Raw genomic sequence first — 19,658 nt, 5'->3', positions numbered from 1 at the left:
AAAAGAAATGTGATCTTAAGCACTCACATGTCTGGAACACCTATAGTTATAGTGTATATAATGCATACAAATCAATTTCAGATTTGGCTGGTACTTTTGCCACCAGTATTATACTAAGCACATTCATCCTATTACAGTTTATTTAATAGAATTCAGTTTAAAAGTACCAAAGTGGTCTTCAGAATTTTAACTTTTAATATATTTAACTATTTAAATGTATATCAATAATGTTCTTTAACATTTTTGCCTAAAAGTCATTTAATAAAATTTACACTAGCTTTTAATATGAAAACTTTCAATTCATGAATTATGCTTTTTTCATTCATTCATTCCTTACAAGATTGAGTGAATTCCATGGCATGGAATATTGCTGTTCCATAGACCTCATAATTGTATTTGTAAGCAAATCACATCTCTTTATCTTTAGCAGCCAGTTGCAAACTCTCATGGCCTAGTTAATATCTTAGTCCACTAGCAGTTTTGACTTCTTACCTAATAGCTGAGCAGTTAGGTAATTGATTTCCTTGTTAAGCTAAATAGGTTAATCCTACTTAAGGTAGTTATCACAACCCAGTATTGTATTGATAGTTATTTCTGGATAAAGAAAACTTTTGGTTACATTTATTATAAACAAAATTTTAAAGCTTAGTCCGATACTTCAGTCAGTTAATACCTGCATTTAACAGCAAAGGAAGACAAAATCAGAAAGCTCTTTGCTTTATAAGGAAAGAGAAAATAGCTAAAGGTAATAGATGATTAGATTTTAGCTTTTCCAGTTTGCAGTGACTTTTTAACAAGACCCATCTCCTCTATGAAGAATGCAGTTAATTTTTTTCTGGCACAAAAAAAAAAAAAAAATAGGGTAACCTGATCTGAGTCTGACGAGTGTGTCGTTCATTTAAGTGCTTCCATCTGTTGCCTGCTGTTCCCCTTACTCATGACCCCTCTATGTTTCTCTTTCCTTTCTCTTTCCCTGTTTCTCTTTCCTTTTTCTTCCTTTCTTTCTGTTTTCCTCTCTCTCTCTCTTTTTTTTTTTTTTCCCTCTCCCTCTCTCTCTGTCTCTTTTCTTGTCCTTAGCCCCTCTGAGGAAGGCAAAGTTTGTTGAGAGCCCACGAATTCCAGAATCCGAGCTTGGCTCACCAACCCTCACTTCAGCTCAGAAACTGGACGTGGATGCATACTGCCCTGGTAAGCATGCATGCAAAGTATCTGCTTTGAAAGAGGGAGGTTTGGATTAGGCCCATCCAACAGAGCAGTGTTTTGCATGTATATTATTCATAAAATCACAGCTGTTATCTCTTGTGCAACTGACTGTGTATTTTCCTTATTAGAGCAGTTTCTACTGAACATCCTTTTTGATTTATTGATATAATTATGTAGATATTGAAAACAGCTTCAAGGATAATTTTCAAAAGAATCAAAATAATTTGGTAGATACATTCTCAGGGTGATTTGTGTGACCTGAGATACTTGAAGAAATTTTGCTTTGGCCATGTCCACTCAGCAGTGTTCAAGGGTGAATAAGAATGTCAATTCAACCCTAGTCCTTTGCATATGATCTTTTTTTTTTTTTTTTGTCTTAATCCTTATTGGTTTTCTGAACAGTTATAGAAAATAGTTGTGATGTTGGAAACATTATACTTGAATTAGGAAAAAAAGATACAGTTTCCTGATTTGGACTCCTGGACACTCACTGTTAGAAATACCTCTTCTCATGAATGGCCTGTAAGCACATGTGGGAGTTCACTAAAACCCTTCTTGTGTGGGAGCCAAGCTGACACAGACTCATTATCAATGCTTAGATTCTTCCAAACTTAGATGAGTTGCTTGGCAACATCCTTTACACTTACGCTACAGTGAGTCTATAGAGCTATGTTAGAAATGTTCACAGCTCTAGTTGAGTATACAGATCAGAGCTTCAGTAAAGAACTTTAGAAGACTTGGTTTTAGGTCTTTTGTTTATTCCTGCTCATTAAAATCAGTGTTAAACCACAGTGGATACAACTACTACATATTTACCATACTAGAGATTAGCAGAATAAGATGATTTCTAATTCTAGGTAAGATATCAGTAGCTGTAATCTGAAATGTCAGGCTAATATACCTCTGAAGCCAGGTGAGACATGTATTTTTTAAAAAAAGACAGGAGGCAAAAAACTTGAGGCAAACCTAATCAGAGACATTTGATTTTATGAACCAGCTTTCGCTTTCAAGTTGCAGAACCTTGGTCTTCATCTACTGTTGTAAATGACTTTCATTTTTAAATCAATCACAGGTAGGTATTAGAAACTAGCTTTTCTGTATCTAAAAGGAACAAAGTAGCATCCTAAAATGACACAGTAGCACATTGTTAAAAGAATTCCTGTTTTGCGGTATTGTCATGTTTCTTGGACATTGGAATATTATACTCTGCATTTCTTCATGCAAATTTTAGTATAATAAAGTAAAATAATTAAATGCACTAATTCTCTATTCCTGCATTGAGGTTTGGAAGAGAAGAGAGGTCTTTTCTTTTTCAGATTTGCAAATCAGATTTAGTGTGGGGGGACTAATTTTTCACTTCCTGATTGCCTATCTGACATCTTTAATCTAATCTAGTGATTGTTACTGTCAAGAAGCAAGGGAGCTGCTGTTATTTAGAATGCCAGTGCTGAATCATTATGAAAAATCTTGTCCATGTTATTACTTATGTATATTTTCCACAAACATGAATCTTCACTGAATTGGAATTGAACCAAACTAAACCTCAATTAACATTTTCAGAAAACCAGGAAGAAACTAAAACACATTGCCAAAATGTTAATTGTCACACTCTGCAGTCTCTCCTTTTCTTATCCGAAGCAGATTTAAGGCATAGAAACGTCTTAGTGATTTGTTCTTTTATAATAAATTCTGTGAAAATAAGTTTCTGCAGAGATAAGATTAGTGACCTGGGGGTTGAAGCTGTAATCCTCTACATAGTACCAAAAATTAACAATAAACAAGTAAATTTAGTCTACTCATAAAACAAACAAATAATCCATTCTTTCTGAATTTCTCTTACATAGGATATACTAACAGAATAATGATCATATTAATATTTTATGATATACTCATACATAATGCAGTTAAAACTAGTGATCTGACATCTTCCTTTATTTATTATCACATGCAAATTTGGAGAAAGAGTATATGTCACAGAGGCAACAAGCATAAGCTAAAGGTTAAATGAGCCCTGGTTCTCACATTTTAGCATGCTTCTCTGGTGGCTCAGTGGTAAAGAATCCACCTGCCAATGCAGGAGGTGCAGGTTCAGTCCCTGGGTTGGGAAGATCCCCCGGAGGAGGAAATGACAACCCATTCCAGTATTCTTGCCTGGAAAATCTTATGGACAGAGGAGTCTGGTGGGCTACAGTCCATGGGGTTGCTAAGAGTCCGACATGACTTAGAAACTAAACGACAACAGCAGCAAGACTTGCCTGGAGGATTTCTTCAAAGGCAGATTGTGGGACCCAGCCCCAGAATTTCGGATTCAATAAGCCTGGGTAGGTTGAGAATTTGCTTCTCTGACAAACTCTCAGCTAGTGCTGAAGCTGCTGGATGAGGTGCCACACTATGAGAACCAGCTGGGTTACAGGGTGCCTGCCAGCTGCACCCATCAGGCTCATTCTGCTGTTGACTTTGAGGAATAATTGGTGATGTTGTTTCTTTATTATCCGGACCTCAACATTTTGGTGTCTGTATTTTAGGTGGGAAGAAGAAAGCTTTTGTTTCTGAGAGATGGACATGTATTTTCCTTGGTTTGTCTTTTGGTCCATGGTATCTGTGTACCTGTAACGAGTTTTCAGTGTTGTCCTGCAAGGAAAAGGAAATTGTGGATCAAATCAGAGCAAGTTGTTGATGTTTGGTCTACAGGGACTGGGGAAAGCTACAATGGGGTATAGGTGTTGATCCAGATTATTTGTCTAATAAACTGAGGGATTCAGTCTATATAGCATTAGATTTTAGAATACTTAAGTTTTACTGTCCCTCAAATCAGATTTGTTGTATACAGAAAATGTGAGGAACAGTATGAGTAAACAGTATGTTTTGGTTCCGCAACTGAAACCATAGAGATGATCAATGATGTTACATAACTGAACTTCCAGAGTCGGGGAGGTCAAGCGAATTGTGTTTGATAATCGTCTTACAGTGAGGAAATTAGGACCTAGAGAATTTAAGTGATTTGTGTGAGGGTATAAGCAGGAATTTATTGTTGAACTCTTGGAGTGGACACAGTGTAGTCCAGAAATACAGTGCCCCTAACTCTATTACTGTGTAAAATTCTATAAGCATCCCTTGCTTGACCCTTAAATTAAAAAGTAGAAAATTCAGTTTTTAAGTATGAGACAAGGCTGTATTCTCTTTTTAGGGTAACCAACTGATATCAGTGATTTCAGTGAAACAATTGCCTAAATGAGAGAACACACTCGTCCTACCCTCTAACTTTTCTGCCTACAGCATTGGTTATTAGCTGTGTGATTTTAGGCAAGTCACTTAACTTGTCTAAGCTTCAGTTTCCTCATCTGTAAAAATGGAAATGGTAATCTTAAATCAAATTAATAAATACAGAGCACTTAGCAGAATGCTTGTTTTATAGTAAATGCTTATAAATGTTAGCTAATTTTGTTATTATTATAGTGATGATCCTGAGTGTATAACACAAGATCTTAAAGTGTTTTTAAACAGGAAATACAAGATGTAAAGGTTTAGGGTCATTTTTAGTTAGAATGTGTCTGCCTGTGTTTCAATTACAGTTTTCTCCTTAGTAGTTTTGTGATCTTGAACATGTTGTGTAATTTCTTCGTGCCTCAGTTTCCTATCACAGCAACGTTACATATAACATGTTACTTGATAATTTAACAAATTAAATATATATTTGCATAGATACATGAATACACATTCAAAGGGGGAAATGTCCAGAAGAATACACCAAACTAACCTTGGTTGCCTAAAGAGGGAGAGAATTGGGATTCTGTTTGTTGTCAGAGGAGAGAGTAGCATTCGTGAGATAAGAACATTGTCTTATGTTAGCAGTGATTGTGGCTGGCTGGTGGGATTACAGGTGATTTTTCTTTTCTTTATTGGGCAGTATGTGTTAGTTTCAGAGAGCTCAGTTTCTGAAATTAACTCTACATTTAATTCCTGACTCTGCCGCCTACTAGCTGTATGATTACATGCAACATTCATAGTCTTAAATTCCTTGTAGGATTGTGATTAAAAACAGCTCTTTTTTTTTTTAACAATAAATCTTATAGAGTTGTTAAGATTAAGTAAAATAATGTATATGACAAATGCTCAGCTCAGGTGAAATAAGAAATGTATTACCCTTCCTGGTGTTCATCATCATCATTATACTTTTCTTTTTTTTTTTTTTTTTTAATTTTATTTTATTTTTAAACTTTACATAACTGTATTAGTTTTGCCAAATATCAAAATGAATCCGCCACAGGTATACATGTGTTCCCCATCCCGAACCTCCCTCCCTCCTCCCTCCCCATTCCATCCCTCTGGGTCGTCCCAGTGCACCAGCCCCAAGCATCCAGTATCATGCATCGAACCTGGACTGGCAACTCGTTTCATACATGATATTTTACATGTTTCAATGCCATTCTCCCAAATCTTCCCACCCTCGCCCTCTCTCACAGAGTCCATAAGACTGTTCTATACATCAGTGTCTCTTTTGCTGTCTCGTACACAGGGTTATTGTTACCATCTTTCTAAATTCCATATATATGCATTAGTATACTGTATTGGTGTTTTTCTTTCTGGCTTACTTCACTCTGCAGGGAATTTGTATTGAGATTTTTCAGTAATCAGATGCTACTAAAGGATAGCAACATTCCTTCTTAGTTTTTTCAAGCTTTTTATGTTGCACATTATAACAACACATAATTTCAGGTGTCGAAATGAACCTTGATACAGATGGCAGGCCAAGTTGACAGTTTTATAGGACTTTTGATACATGTGCAAGGTTAAGAGCCAAAGTCCAGACCAGAGTTCTGAAAATAGACAGGCTTTTATCCACAGCAGATACTTTCAGAGGAATTTGAGATTAATCTTTTTGTAATAGATCCTTTTGAATCTCTTTAAAAATGGCACTGTCCTTCAAAGGACAATGTTATTTAAGGTGACAGCAAAATTAGGATGTATTTGAAACTCAAGAATGGAAGAGAGTTTTATGATACTTTCTTTCTTGAAGGTGCATATTCATGTTTATATAGTTTTTGATTCATAAAAGACTTTTCATTTGGATTTATTAACAGCATTGTGTACTTTATAGCACAAGTGCAAGCCACTGTACATGATGAAATATTTCACATAAAGTGAGTAGTTCCTTGATTCCTCTTTTCCCAACTCCTGTGTAGTCATGGTCATTCTACTTAGAAGAAAAGGATGATCTGTTTTCTCATCTTCCGTTGTTTGTTTTTTTTCCTGAAAACATTATCAGATGTTACCTTTATTCCAAATGGTTTGGCATTCTTCTTTACTTTGCTGTGAATTTTATTCTTTAGAGATAAAACCCTCTGTCTGGTTTTTGATTGGCTTATGGGTACCACGAACCTTTTTCTTGTAATTCACAGCTTCTATTATGTTGTATTTGTATTTCTTATGTCTACTGTGTTGAAAACACATGTATACTGCAAGATTTTTAACCAGAGTTAAATTGGTGAGTTTTGGGGTGAAGGGTTTCTAAACCCCTTAAAATTATATACAAATACTGTTCTACATGCACATATATACTTCTTTCTGTTAATATAACAGCTTCTCAGAGCGATCTGTAACACATCTTTCCCCACTACCCGCCCCCAAAAAGAAGGAGAAAAGAAATGCTGTTATAAATGTTGAAATGGAATGAAGGTGGTTAATGGTACAACTGTTAGAACAATAACAACAAAAACCCCACCTAAATGTTCGGTAGTGGACAAACTTATCAATCAAATGAAGGTAGAAATGCACTGTAGTGCTGCCCTAACCAGGATGTGAAAGTCCGCATAACAACTAGAGAGAGGAAGCAGAGAGAGAAACGGGAATGATCTCAGTATATTTCAAGCCTGAGAGATACTGCCTGAAAACGCATTATGAGCATAAGCACACCAAAGAGCTAGAATAAGAGAATGAATAGCTTTCCATCCGCATACTCCTTTATCAACTAATAAGTTCTTAGCATGTTAGAAAGTTCTTCCAGTGGACAGGTGCTTTATAAAATAGAACTTTTCACTTTGAACATTTTTAGTTGTTTTCTTGATTTACATTTTATCATTATTTAAGACATTAATCATCTTTTTAAATCAAAATTAGTGAATTTACAATGTGTGCTAACCTCTGCTGTACAGCACAGTGACTTGGTTATACACATACAGACCTTTTTTTTTAATATTCTTGTCCATTATGGCTGTTCACAGGCTATTGAATACGTAGTTCCCTGTGCTGTAGTAGGACCTTGTTGCTTATCCATCCTCTGTATACTGGTTTACATCTGCTAACCCCTAACTCCCAGTCCTTCCCTCCCCCATTAACTGTCTTCTAACTGACCTTTAGATTAACTCTTGTCAAGGTGTTTTGCATCACAAATTATAAAGACTTGGCCTGTAAGTATGGTGCTTAGATCTGTAATTCAGTTAGATATCCAAATGGAAGTTTTTTTATTAACTCTAAAACCTGTCTTAACTTTGGGTTTTTTGAGGCAGTGAAATGCACTAGTTTATAGACTGCAGACCCGAGAGCCAGGCTGCCTGTGTTCAGACACTGAGTCAACCACTTTGTGCTGGTTGACCTTGGGCATATTACTTAACTGTAAGACTGATTAATTTCCTTATCTGTAAAATGGGGATTATAATATTACCTGTATCGTAGGAATGCTGTGAAGATGTAATAATTAAAATATATAAAATAATGACAATTATGTAGTCCAGAGTTAGTTTTAATAAATCTTAGCTACAGTTAAAGTGTTCCACAGCCTTTACTGCTTTCCCTCTAAGAATGCTATGTGTGGAACTTTCCTGATGGTCCAGTCGGTTAAGAATCTGCCTCCCAATACAGGGAATGTGGGTTCAGTTCCTGGTTGGGGAATTAAGAGTCCACATGCTGTGAGGCAACTAAGCGTGTGCACAACTAGAGAGAGGCCTGCGTGTCACCACTAAGATCCAGTGCAGTCAAATAAATAAATAAGTATTGAAAAAAGTGCTGTGGGTAAGATTATCACTATCCTTTTTATGAGAGCACTTCACAAAGAGGATAAAATTGCACCTGTAACCTGCTGTCACTGGCCTGTTTTCATAAGCAGTCTATGTATAGATTCTAAGCTTTGTGGGTTTTCGTTTTTTTTTTTTTTTTAATGAAGACAGTTTTTCATAGTGATAAATAGCCCTGGGATCATATAAACTTGGCTAAGTCTAACCATGCCACTTACTAGTTGTATAACTTTTATTATTTAATCTTCCTAATTTTCTGGTTTTTCATCTGTAAAGGACAGAGAGTAATATCATGTACTCCATAGGGTGTTTGTGATGATTAATTAAGATATAAGGTACTTATTAGCACAATGTCTGGAGCACCAGTTATTATGATGAATAACATCTCTCACATATATATATATTATAAATTTATTTCTGAAAAAAAGTGCAGCTTTATGTTCTTCTTTCCCTATGCAATATATATATGTTCCTGCATCCCAGTATTCATGAAAAATTCAGTGGGAACAAAGAAGAGACAGAAAGATATTCTTGACTTGTGTTTTGATACTCAAGAAATTAGAGATTTTAGGAATTCTGTATTTGATGTCACCACTGCCATCCTTTATCTCTAAGTCACTTGAAATCCTCTTTGTTTCTCTGTTTTTCCTTGTTTAGAAGTTGTTTGTTATAACATTTAAATTTAGGGAATTCCCTGGCAGTCCAGTGGTTAGGATTTCATGCTTTCACTGCCAAGGGTCCAGGTTCAATCCCCAGTTGGGGAACTAAGATCCCACAAGCTGCCAGGATCATCCCCCAAAAAAAAAATTAGTTTAAAAAAAAAAAAATGACAGCCTAGGCTGTAGTCACCTCAGGGATCAACTGGAGAAGGCTCCTCTTTCAAGTTTATTATGCTTATGTTTGTTGAAGGATTCGGTTCCTCTGGGCTGTTGGAACAGAGGGCCTCAGTTCTTTGTGGCTTTTACCAGAGGCCGCCCTCAATTCCTTGCCATGGGTGTTTATCCACAGGTGACCTCACCCATGGCAGCTTGCTTCCTGAGAATGAGCAAGATGAGAGAGACAGTTCTTTATAACTTAGTCTCAAAAGTGGCAATGTATCACTTTTTGTTGTATTCTCTTCATTAGATGCAAATCATCACATCCATCTCACACTCATGGGAGTCAATTGAAATTTTAAAGAAAGTTGTTTAAATGAAGCACTGAATTCTCCTTGCTTTTTCTGTATATTGATACATACTATTTTGTATTCTCAGAGAAGACAATGGCACCCCACTCCAGTACTCTTGCCTGGAAAATCCCATGGACGGAGGAGCCTGGTAGGCTGCAGTCCATGGGGTCGCTGAGGGTCGGACACAACTGAGCGACTTCACTTTCACTTTTCACTTTCATGCATTGGAGAAGGAAATGGCAACCCACTCCAGTGTTCTTGCCTGGAGAATCCCAGGGACGGGGGAGCCTGGTGGGCTGCCGTCTATGGGGTCGGACACGACTGAAGTGACTCAGCAGCAGCAGCAGCAGCAGCATTCTGTATTCTACTTCCCTGGTGGCTCAGATGGTAAAGAATCTGCCTACAATGCGGAAGACCTGGGTTTGATCCTTGGGTTGGGAAGATCCCCTGGAGAAGGGAACAACTACTCATTCCAGTATTCTGGCCTGGAGAATTCCATGGACAGAGGAGCCTGGCAGGGTACAGTCCATGGGGTCACAGAGACTAGGACATGACTGAGCAACTTTCACTCCACTTCAATCTGTATTCTGGAAGCACAAATCCTTCTCATCCTTGTCTCCATAGTATTCCTAGTATCCCTCCCTTTTATCTTCAGAATTCCCTTGCTGTTCTTCTAGTAACTGTCTGTAGGTCTTTCCTCTTGCCTAATCTCTACTGTTACGGTTCAGTGAAATGTTTTTCTCTTTAAGTCTGAGTAACTACATCACATTATTTTAATGTGCAGGTTCTAGAATAAATTTCAGATTTGGAAGCCAAGAGAGAATACATTTGCCATGTAGACAAAGGTGACTTTTGAAGATAATAATTTTCCTACTGTAATGAGTATACAATTGCTTTACTTTCCACATTAAAATAAATTGTAGGATGGGTAAGGAAATCCAGGTCATTAGGGGAATAATATGGAAATATTTGTATTACACAAGTAACGCATTTTTGCCATATTTTGTATCTCACACATATGTCTATTCAAAACAGTCATTGGAAACCTCAGTTTAAAACCCAAAGGAGCATTCGGTGATGAACAGTCTTACAGATTTTTATGAAACATTTAAGGTTCTTTTAATACTGCTTTTCATTTCAGCCAAATAGTCATCCTCATACATAGATGTGCACATAGTATTTCTCGTGCACTGGAGGCAATTTTGTAGCAAGGAGACTCTAGTGTAAGAGTTGCCAGGCAGTGAGTGCTTTCTGCCTCTTTGTGTCCTGTCTCTACAGTGATTCTCGCTTCCAGTGGGAGAGAATCGGAATAGTGGGATGTTGTAATGGAAGATTATAAGCATTTAAAAGCCTCTTCTCTAAGCTAAGTGCCAAACTAATGAATTTTTTAAGATGCAGAAAGTCCCTAATCTTATAAAAATTTTATCCCCAAATAGCGCAAGGGAGAAACACCGTGTGTGTGTGTGTGTGTTCAGAGGATTTTTTCCCCCATTTGTTTCTGTATGTCTATAAGTTATTGGTAAAAAGAGTATAGGATTATTAGTAGATAAATTTACTTCTTAGGCAGCATTTTTTCCTTATCTGGCTTTATTGAGATAAAATTTACATGTAATATTGTGTAAGTTCATTGTGTATAACATGGTTTTTTTAGATATGGATTATTGAGGAAATTTATGGAATCTCTCCAGAAAATTGTACCCACATACAAAATTTTACATATTGTCTGAGTTTTGAAAAAATTAAACTTTTGGTCTGTTTGCCATCTGTTAACAGTTTTTTTCTGAAAACCAGTCTAAGCAAACCAAAATGAATAAGAATCCATGAGTAGAATTTTCCAAGGAAGTTACATTACTGCTAACTCCTATTCTGTACCCTAAAGCTAGGTATCTAAATACTGCAACTAAAGAGATGCCCTAAAAGTTGATTCTTTAACTTAGGTTCTAGGTGAGTTAATTTAAAGAAGGCAGTCATTAGGAAGGAAGTAGGTGAAAGGAAGGGTAAATAGAAATTCAAACACTTCTGCTTCTAAGACATGGAGTCCTGTGATTATAAGTTCCTTAGATTTTTCTCCACCTGTCCCAACTAAGGCACTTTTTCCCCCTCAGTTGAGGATTAACAGTAACTTGTGTCATTGATAGCCTGACGTGGATCTCGTTTTCTCATCCATCTCCAGGGACCTTTCTTCCCCACCTTTCTGCCCTCTAGACCCTCCATATTGAGAGGTGATTCTCACCTAGAACTGTGGAAAACATATTAGACCACTATCTTAGCCTCTGACTTACGTTTAATTTTAAAACAGACAAATTTTTCTAGAGAAGGTATTCAGAAACTGTTTAGCAATCACACTGAAAAGAAATAGAGTGCTTTCAGGCTGGCTGTATATTCTGCAACTCATCATGCTCTTTATCATTCCTACTGCCATTACTGCTAGCCATACCAGATGTATTAAAATTGCTTATATCCTGAAAGCATTTGAGTTTGCAACCTCTGCTTTGGGTTACAGGGAGTGGTCACATTTTCTAGGAGGTGGCAAACTAGGTGGCTCAGTGGTAAAGAATCTGCCTGCCAAGCAGGAAACTCGGGTTCGATCCCTGGGTTGGGAAGGTCCCCTGGAAATGGCAGTCCACTCCAGTATTCTTGTCTGGATAATTCCATGGACAGAGGAGCCTGATGGACTGCAGTCCATGGGGTCGCAAAGAGTCAGACGCAACTGAGCACACACACAGAGAGAAATGGATGAGGAAAGAATGAAAATTTCCCTTACTCCCTCCCTATTAAAACATGCAATTTCAGGAGATTCATAGACTTCCAGGAGAGTGTGTATCAGAGGATCTCACATCAAGAGTTCTTGATTTAGATCCTTCAGTAGCTTTACATGTGCTACTATTTAGTGTATGGTTTGTAATTAGCTACTATGGTTTAGCTGTACCAGAAGTATTATGCATGATTGAACAATTGAAATCTCATGTTACTTTAAAAAGAAAAAAACTAAAGGAGAATTTCCTCAACCAGTAACCTCTAGTGGTGTTAGGGAAATAGTCACCCTCTCCAACACAGTGATCATCAAATGTGACTCTTAATTTTGTAACTCTTCCTGTGTGCTCAACTTCCTCCATCTCCACCACTCATCTCACAGACTCTAGCTCTTTTCTGCTACATTTTTGCAGTATTATATTAAGAATAAGCTGACAAGATTGCCTACACTACTCTAATCCTGTGACGTTTACCGTGATTTCTTTTGCGTATTATTCTGCTAATTCTCTTGCCTTTTCATACACCTTATTATTTTTGGGTGCTGGATTTAATATTTGAACATATGTATAGAAATGATTTTTTTTTCCCTCCCCCAGAGAGGGTTTTCATTTCTTCTGCCACCTGTGAGCAGTTCAATCCAGGTTCTGCGTTGAAAGTTTTCTGGGCCAGTGAAATGACACAAATCAGGACTGTAGAAACTACTTTACTTCTGGCTTATCTTTACCCCTAGCATGTAGCTCTTAAGGGCCTCAGGTATGGGTGTTTTACTAGAGTTCCCATTCCTGGCAGATTCTAGACTCCAGTTTTGTTCCCTTGACCTTGTGAGACAGCTAAATGCACAGTTCAGCTGCTCAGTTATTTCTTACCTGTTAACAAATGCCCCCTTGCTAAAGTGGCCCTCTGTGCTGGGCAAGATCTCCATTTCGGATTTCCATCTTCTCCCTGTTGTTATAATGATACTCATCACCTCCTTGTTGGGTCTTTAATGTTTTTAAAAGATTTTTAAAATATATTTTACCCAGTTTTTATTAATTGTTATCAGCTGGAAGGTCTCCAATTCCTGAAAAGTGTCTCCCACCATTATTTCCTTTGGGGAAAGAAATTCTAGCATTTTTTTTTTAGATTGTACATATATCTAAAAGTATGTGAAAGAAGCGTTTTTATTTTTCTGTTCTGTGCTCCCCATGAAGCTACATGGGAACAGACTGTACACTAATAAAACAGTCTTAGAACACTACCTCTTTGGACAAACCAGTCTCCATAAATTCTGGTAGAGGTCTACTAAGAAATTGAAATTATATTATTAGCCAGTTGATTAAATACAAAGAAATTCTCTTTCAAACGAACTTTTAGAGTTGGTTCATTTTGAGCAAGTTGTTTCTTATTTGGACTTGGAAATTAGTACTTTACATCAAAATTTCAACAAGTTTTGCATACTGTGGTTATGATATTACCCATGATACTGAATTGTTGAAAAACTTGCCTTTCTGCCCCTGATCTCAATCTGCTGTTATTTGACCTGCTACCATTAAATTGGGGAGGAAAATATCTGCTTCATCCAGTAACAAATCCCAAGTGTAGTTCATAGATCTGATATCAAGTTAAGTTCAACATTATTGTTTTCAGCTTTTATCTTACCCTCTACAATAGCCATAATAGTTAAATTATAATTCTGAGTGGATGAAGCTGTTTATATTGCTGGCAGAAAAAAAATTAAATAGGAGATAGGAGTCATCAAGCAAAAGATTGGAGAGTTTCTTTTAATGTTTGAAGAGGATCATGAGACCCAAGTTTCCTACAGTCTGGCTTCTATTTCTTGGCTCTGTTGCAAACCAGTTTTAAAAGGAATGGTCTTATCTGCTGATTAATGTTTCATTAAAACATTGGGTATCAAAAGCTGTGTAATACATTTTTTGTATCTACCATAAAATGCCTAGTGCGTATATTAAAGACTCAGTCTTCTATTAATCCACATAAGTCATCTTTGGTTCTGTAGAACAGAAGCGTACCCTTAAAATGCAAAGGTATTATTTATTTTGTATAAATAATTTTTCTAAGTCTTAAAAAAATGAAAGAGCTCTGGATAGAACTTATTTGTATACAAGTAAAACTTCAATTATAGTCAAGGGCATAAAATATGGATGCTATTTTGGGGTACCTTACCAGAGAAATGATGTTTATTTTCTTAGTTAAAATTTATTCTACACAATAAATTCTCTAGTATAGCAAATGCCTTATCTGTTCCCTAACCAAGTAACATTTTTTATAATGACCCAGGATGATATGCTTTGTGGCTAAGAGAGAAGAAAGAATTAAGCTGTAAGTGAATCACCACAGCATTTTTCTAATGAATGTTTTCGAGTAACAATTTTCCTAAGTCGTTTCTTCTCAAATATCCAAACAAGAAAAACATAGAACACTAAAATGATCAAAAACACTCATGTGGACAATTTATGCATTTTCTCCTTGATGCTTCCACTGTGTCCACAGCGCATTAGTGTAGTGACTAATACATAGTAGATGTTCATTCAGTGTGTATTCACTGAATGAAATGAACCTAAAAAGTCAGAGGAAGGCAAAATGAAAAAATTTAGTATGCTATAAATATGTGTAAATTACATAGTTTTCTCTTTACTTAAGAATGTGTCTTTTCTGGGAATTCCCTGGAGGTGCAGTGGTTAGGACTCTTGTGCCTTTACTACTGAGGGCCTGGGTTCAGTCCCTGGTCAAGGAACTAAGATCTGACAAGCCAAGTGGCACAGCCTAAATAGAAGGGAAGAAAAAAAAATATGAAAGAGAGACAGCAGAGACAGTACCATTGGGCTAAAGAAGAGGTTTCTGCCTTATTCATTTTGATATTTGGCAAAACTAATACAATTATGTAAAGTTTAAAAATAAAATAAAAATTTTAAAAAATAAAATAAAATTTAAAAAAATAAATAAATAAAATATATAAATAAATACCCAACTAAGATAGTGGTATTGTCAAATATTCTTTTTAAAAAATGTCTTTTCTCTTTCTAATTTACTGCAGAGGGCTTTGTACGCTTGAAAAACCAGAACCATGATTTCTTATCTGTTCTTATAACATAATTTCACTATGATGTTGAGAAAGGAGGAGTGGTATTTCTTTCAGTTTTGTTTTTTTTTTAATGTATAGTATCCCATTTGTTTTAAATTCATAAACTTTCTCCTCCTGTGGAAGAAAGACTACCTGCCAGTGTGACTAGCATATGGGAACGGGCATAAAGCTTCACTGGATCAGGATTCAGCCATGGCAGCCAACTGAGATCAATCAGCTGTAAGCGAACTGTAATAAATGTAATTTGGGAACATAATCAGTTAGTGTAAAACAAAGAATGAGAATTTCAGGAAATCCTGCTGGCCAGACATGACACATGTGTGTGCACTCAGTTGCTCAGTCATGTCCAACTCTGCAATCCCGTTGCCTGTAGCCCACCAGGCTCCTCTGTCCATGGGATTTTTCAGGCAAGAATACTGGAGCAGGCTGTCATTTCCTACTCTAGGGGATCTTCCTGACCAAGGGATCAAACCCTTGTCTCCTGCATTGGCAGGTGAACCCATATATCCTCAGAGGTCAGGAAAAAGAAAATAAATACATGAGTAAACTTAACAGTATCCTTTGAGAAACTGGATATATATACAAATGACCAGACCGTCTATAAAAATAGAATTCTGACACCCAACTTTCGGCAAATAGCCTAGGAACACAGCCTATAGCTACAAGTCAGATTTGTAGGAAGTAAGATTACTATCTCAAGCAACCAGTCCAAGAAGCCAACAATAACCCCTGGAACTACAACAGTAACAGCTGGAACTAAATCACCAGGACTTGATTATTAACTGACAATTTCCCTAGTATTTGCCCTCACTTCCAACTTAAGACTAATGAGAGAAAGCTAAATATGCACACTTAACCTGTCTTATAAGATGCCCACTTCTAGTTAACCCACCTTCAGCATCTCTGTGCCAAGTGCCTCCAGTCGGCATACCTGAAGCCTGTCCTTTCATCCACCTATAAAGCTTTTCCACTCCACTGCCTGCCTTTGAGTCTCTGCCAGGTCCAAGTGATGGTAACTGATGCACTTGCTACAGCAAGCTCTGAATAAATAAATAAGTAAACAAATAAACAAGCTTTGCTTGTTCTTATTTGGGTGGTTGTCATTTATTTCCATGCCTTTTTTCCCACATAACATGATTATGGTATTCTGACCTAGAACATAATATATTGACTTCCATGCTTGAACGTAAATAAAAACACACAAAAGAAATGCTTTTTTGATAAGACTCAGATTAGGCATGTAAAAAGGGAATGGGTAGAATTAGATTCCTTACACATCTTGAGAACAACAACATAGCATTTGTGTTAGTTAAAATGGAATTTCACCTGGAACATCATAGCTGCTGTCGTTCCACCGTGCAAGGGATCTCTTTTCCTGATCCGGGTCGTTTATGCCTTTGTCTCAGCCTCCCCCTCGACAGCTACTTGTGCCATTCTCTCATCTGCACTTTGTGACTTATGTGGCAGCTGCCATCCTGTCACTCCCAATGACAAAGGCAGAGATTGGCATGGCTCTGGAGTCTGTTAAGGCCTGGGTGATGTATCACTTTCCACATTAATTGATTTTGACTTAGTCATCTCATGGCCCTGAAGCTATGCTGTGTGAGGTAAAGCGCTTTTCTGGTATACCAGTGTTACAGCTTCTGTCAGACTTCTACATTAGAATTAACTTACCCTTTCAGTTCTTCACAGGGCCCCTAGTTTTATAGCTCTTTTATTAGTGTCATTTTCGTACCATCTTACATTACCTCCACTCCTCTTACTTTTATCCCCAACTAGAGTAAGAACCAGGTTCCTGGTGTTAAGTTAAAAAAATATTGTAAATGGCACCTTCTCTTCCACCCCAAATTGTTTTCCCTAGGAACTCTTAAAAACAAGTTCCTGTATATATTTAGAGACATGCCTGAGGAGTTTAGGATATAGTCACAGACTTTCCTGTTTAAGAATCCTAATCACAGAACTAGCTAATTTCTGAGTGTCTCATCATTGTTCCTCCCAAATTCAGTGTAAAGCAAGCCTCTGATGAGCTGCCTTGATATATCAGTGTTCTGTGTGGATGTGGAGATTCCCTCCCCAACTCTCAACTACCTTTATTTTATTTGTTATTTAATTTTTTGGCCAAACCGTGAAGCTTATGGGATCTTAGTTCCCTATCTGTCTGTAGTCTGTAGGAAGCACTGGAAGATGACTGTGCTCAGTCGCTCAGTCTTGTCCAACTCTTTGTGACCGCCATGGACTGTAGCCCACCAGGCTCCTCTGTCCATGGGGATTCTCCAGACAAGAATACTAAAGCGGATTGCCGTGCCCTCCTTCAGGGGATATTCCCAACCCAGGAATCAAACTCAGCTCTCCTGCATTGCAGGTGGATTCTTTACCATCTGAGCCACTAGGGAGCACAAAGGGATGCATAGTCAGCAGGATTTGAATCTGCGCAGGGAGACTCCGTTGGATTTCTAGTCCATCACCTTAACCACTTGGCCACGACTAGTTCCCTGACCAGGGATCAAACCCAGACCCTCTGTAGTGAAATCTTGGAGTCTCAACCACTGGACTGCCAGGAATTCCCTAACTACCTTTGTATTGCATCAGTCAGTTCAGTCACTCAGTTGTGTCCGACTCTTTGCTACCCCGTGGACTGCAGCACGCCAGGCCTCCCTGTTCCATCACCAACTCCCAGAGCTTACCCAAGTTCGTGTCCATCAGGTCGATGATGCCATCCAACCATCTCATCTTCTGCCGTCCCCTTCTCCCCCAGCCTTCAATCTTTCCCAGCATCAGGGTCAGTTCTTCGCATCAGGTGGCTAAAGTATCAGAGCTTCAAGTTCAGCATCAATCCTTCCAATGAATATTCAGGACTGATTTCCTTTAGGATTGACTGGTTTGATCTCCTTGTAGTCCAAGGGACTCTCAAGAGTTGTCTCCAACACCACAGTTCAAAAACAACAATTCTTCAGCACTCAGCTTACTTTATGGTCCACCTCTCACATCCATACATGACTGCTGGATATGTTTATATACCAGCAGAGTAATACACAAACACAAACTAATACTTGCAGCCTACTTTTCCAATAACATTTATAGAAATGTACTTATGTAAGTTTAAAAGAGGAGACAGTAAGGTCATTATATAAAAATCAGTATTTCTATATTCTAGCAAAGAACAGTTGGAAAAGTAAATCTAAACACAATTTCATTTACAGTAACATTAAAAATCATGAAATATATTGGGATAAATTTGATAAAATGTGTATACTGAAAGTTATAAATAAAACACAAAGATCCAAATAAATGAAGAAGCTATATCATATTTATGGATTAGAAGATTCAGTATTGCTAAGATAGCTATTTTGATTTAAAGGAACCCCAAGAAAAAGTGTTTTTAGAAATCTATAAGGTTTACATGATTGCAAATTTAGATATTTACATGATTTTAAAATTTTTATAGGAATCAAGTGACCCATAGTGGCTACAGCAAGTTTTCAAAAGAACAACAAAGTTAAAGGACTTCCATTCTTCTTCAGTAAAGGTGTCAGGGAAATGAGCATGAACCCTTACCTCTTACCATGCATATAAGTTCACTTAAAGTACTGTAGACCCAGGGGATATTTTTACCCCCTATAGTGTGTGTATAGCTGATTTGCTTTGCTGTACAGTAAAAACTAGCACAATGTTGTAAAGCAGCTATATTCCAATAAATTTTTAATAAATAAAATTTAACAAAAATAGTACCATAGACCTAAATGTAAGGGCTAGGAGCAAATCTATGGAATCTTAGAGTGGGCAAAAATTTCTAGGATAGAAGTGTGAGCTATAAAAAAAAAAATTAGAAGTTGCGCTTTATCTAAATTTAAAACAGTCACTCTTTAAGACACTTTTGATAACAGGAAATGGCAAGCCATATAATAGGAGAAAATATTAGCATACATATGTCTGACAGATTTGTATCCAATATAAAGAATCCTTACAAATAATAAAAGAATCTTAATTTTTTTTAAGTATAAAAAATTTGAAGAGATAATCACAAAAGAAGATGTAAGAAGGGCCAGTAAATACATGAAAAGATGCACAACATCATTAGTCATCAGTTCAGTTCAGTTGCTCAGTCGTGTCCAACTCTTTGTGACCCCATGGACTGCAGCACGCCAGGCTTCCCTGTCCATCATCAACTCCTGGAGTTTACTCAAACTCATGGCCACTGAGTCCGTGATGCCATCCAACCATCTCATCCTCTGTCATCCCTTTGTCCTCCCACCTTCAATTTTTCTCAGCATCAGGGTCTTTTCCAGTGAGTCAGTTCTTCGCCTCAGGTAGCCAAAGTATTGGAGTTTCAGCTTCAGCATCAGTCCTTCCAGTGAACACCCAGGACTGATCTCCTTTAGGATGGACTGGTTGGATCTCCTTGCAGTCCAAGGGACTCTCAAGAGTCTTCTCTAGCACCACA

General features: G+C 37.3%; 1 protein-coding gene across 3 annotated transcripts in view; it reads left to right on the top strand.

Moving 5' to 3' along the window:
* Positions 1–19,658, top strand: part of TANC2 (tetratricopeptide repeat, ankyrin repeat and coiled-coil containing 2) — a 372,903-nt gene that overhangs the window by 193,338 nt on the left and 159,907 nt on the right. For 2 of the 3 annotated variants that reach the window (XM_055575580.1, XM_055575578.1), the window contains exon 5: positions 1,078–1,188. The exons of the other annotated variant lie outside the window; for it this stretch is intronic. In XM_055575580.1, the coding sequence (XP_055431555.1) occupies positions 1,078–1,188 (111 nt within the window). The remainder of the gene's footprint in view (positions 1–1,077; positions 1,189–19,658) is intronic. 3 annotated transcript variants of the gene reach the window in all.

The sequence above is a fragment of the Bubalus kerabau genome, chromosome 4 (genome assembly GCF_029407905.1).
Source record: "Bubalus kerabau isolate K-KA32 ecotype Philippines breed swamp buffalo chromosome 4, PCC_UOA_SB_1v2, whole genome shotgun sequence".
NCBI classification, from domain to species: Eukaryota; Metazoa; Chordata; class Mammalia; order Artiodactyla; family Bovidae; genus Bubalus; species Bubalus kerabau.
This window is presented reverse-complemented; position numbering and strand designations above follow the sequence as displayed.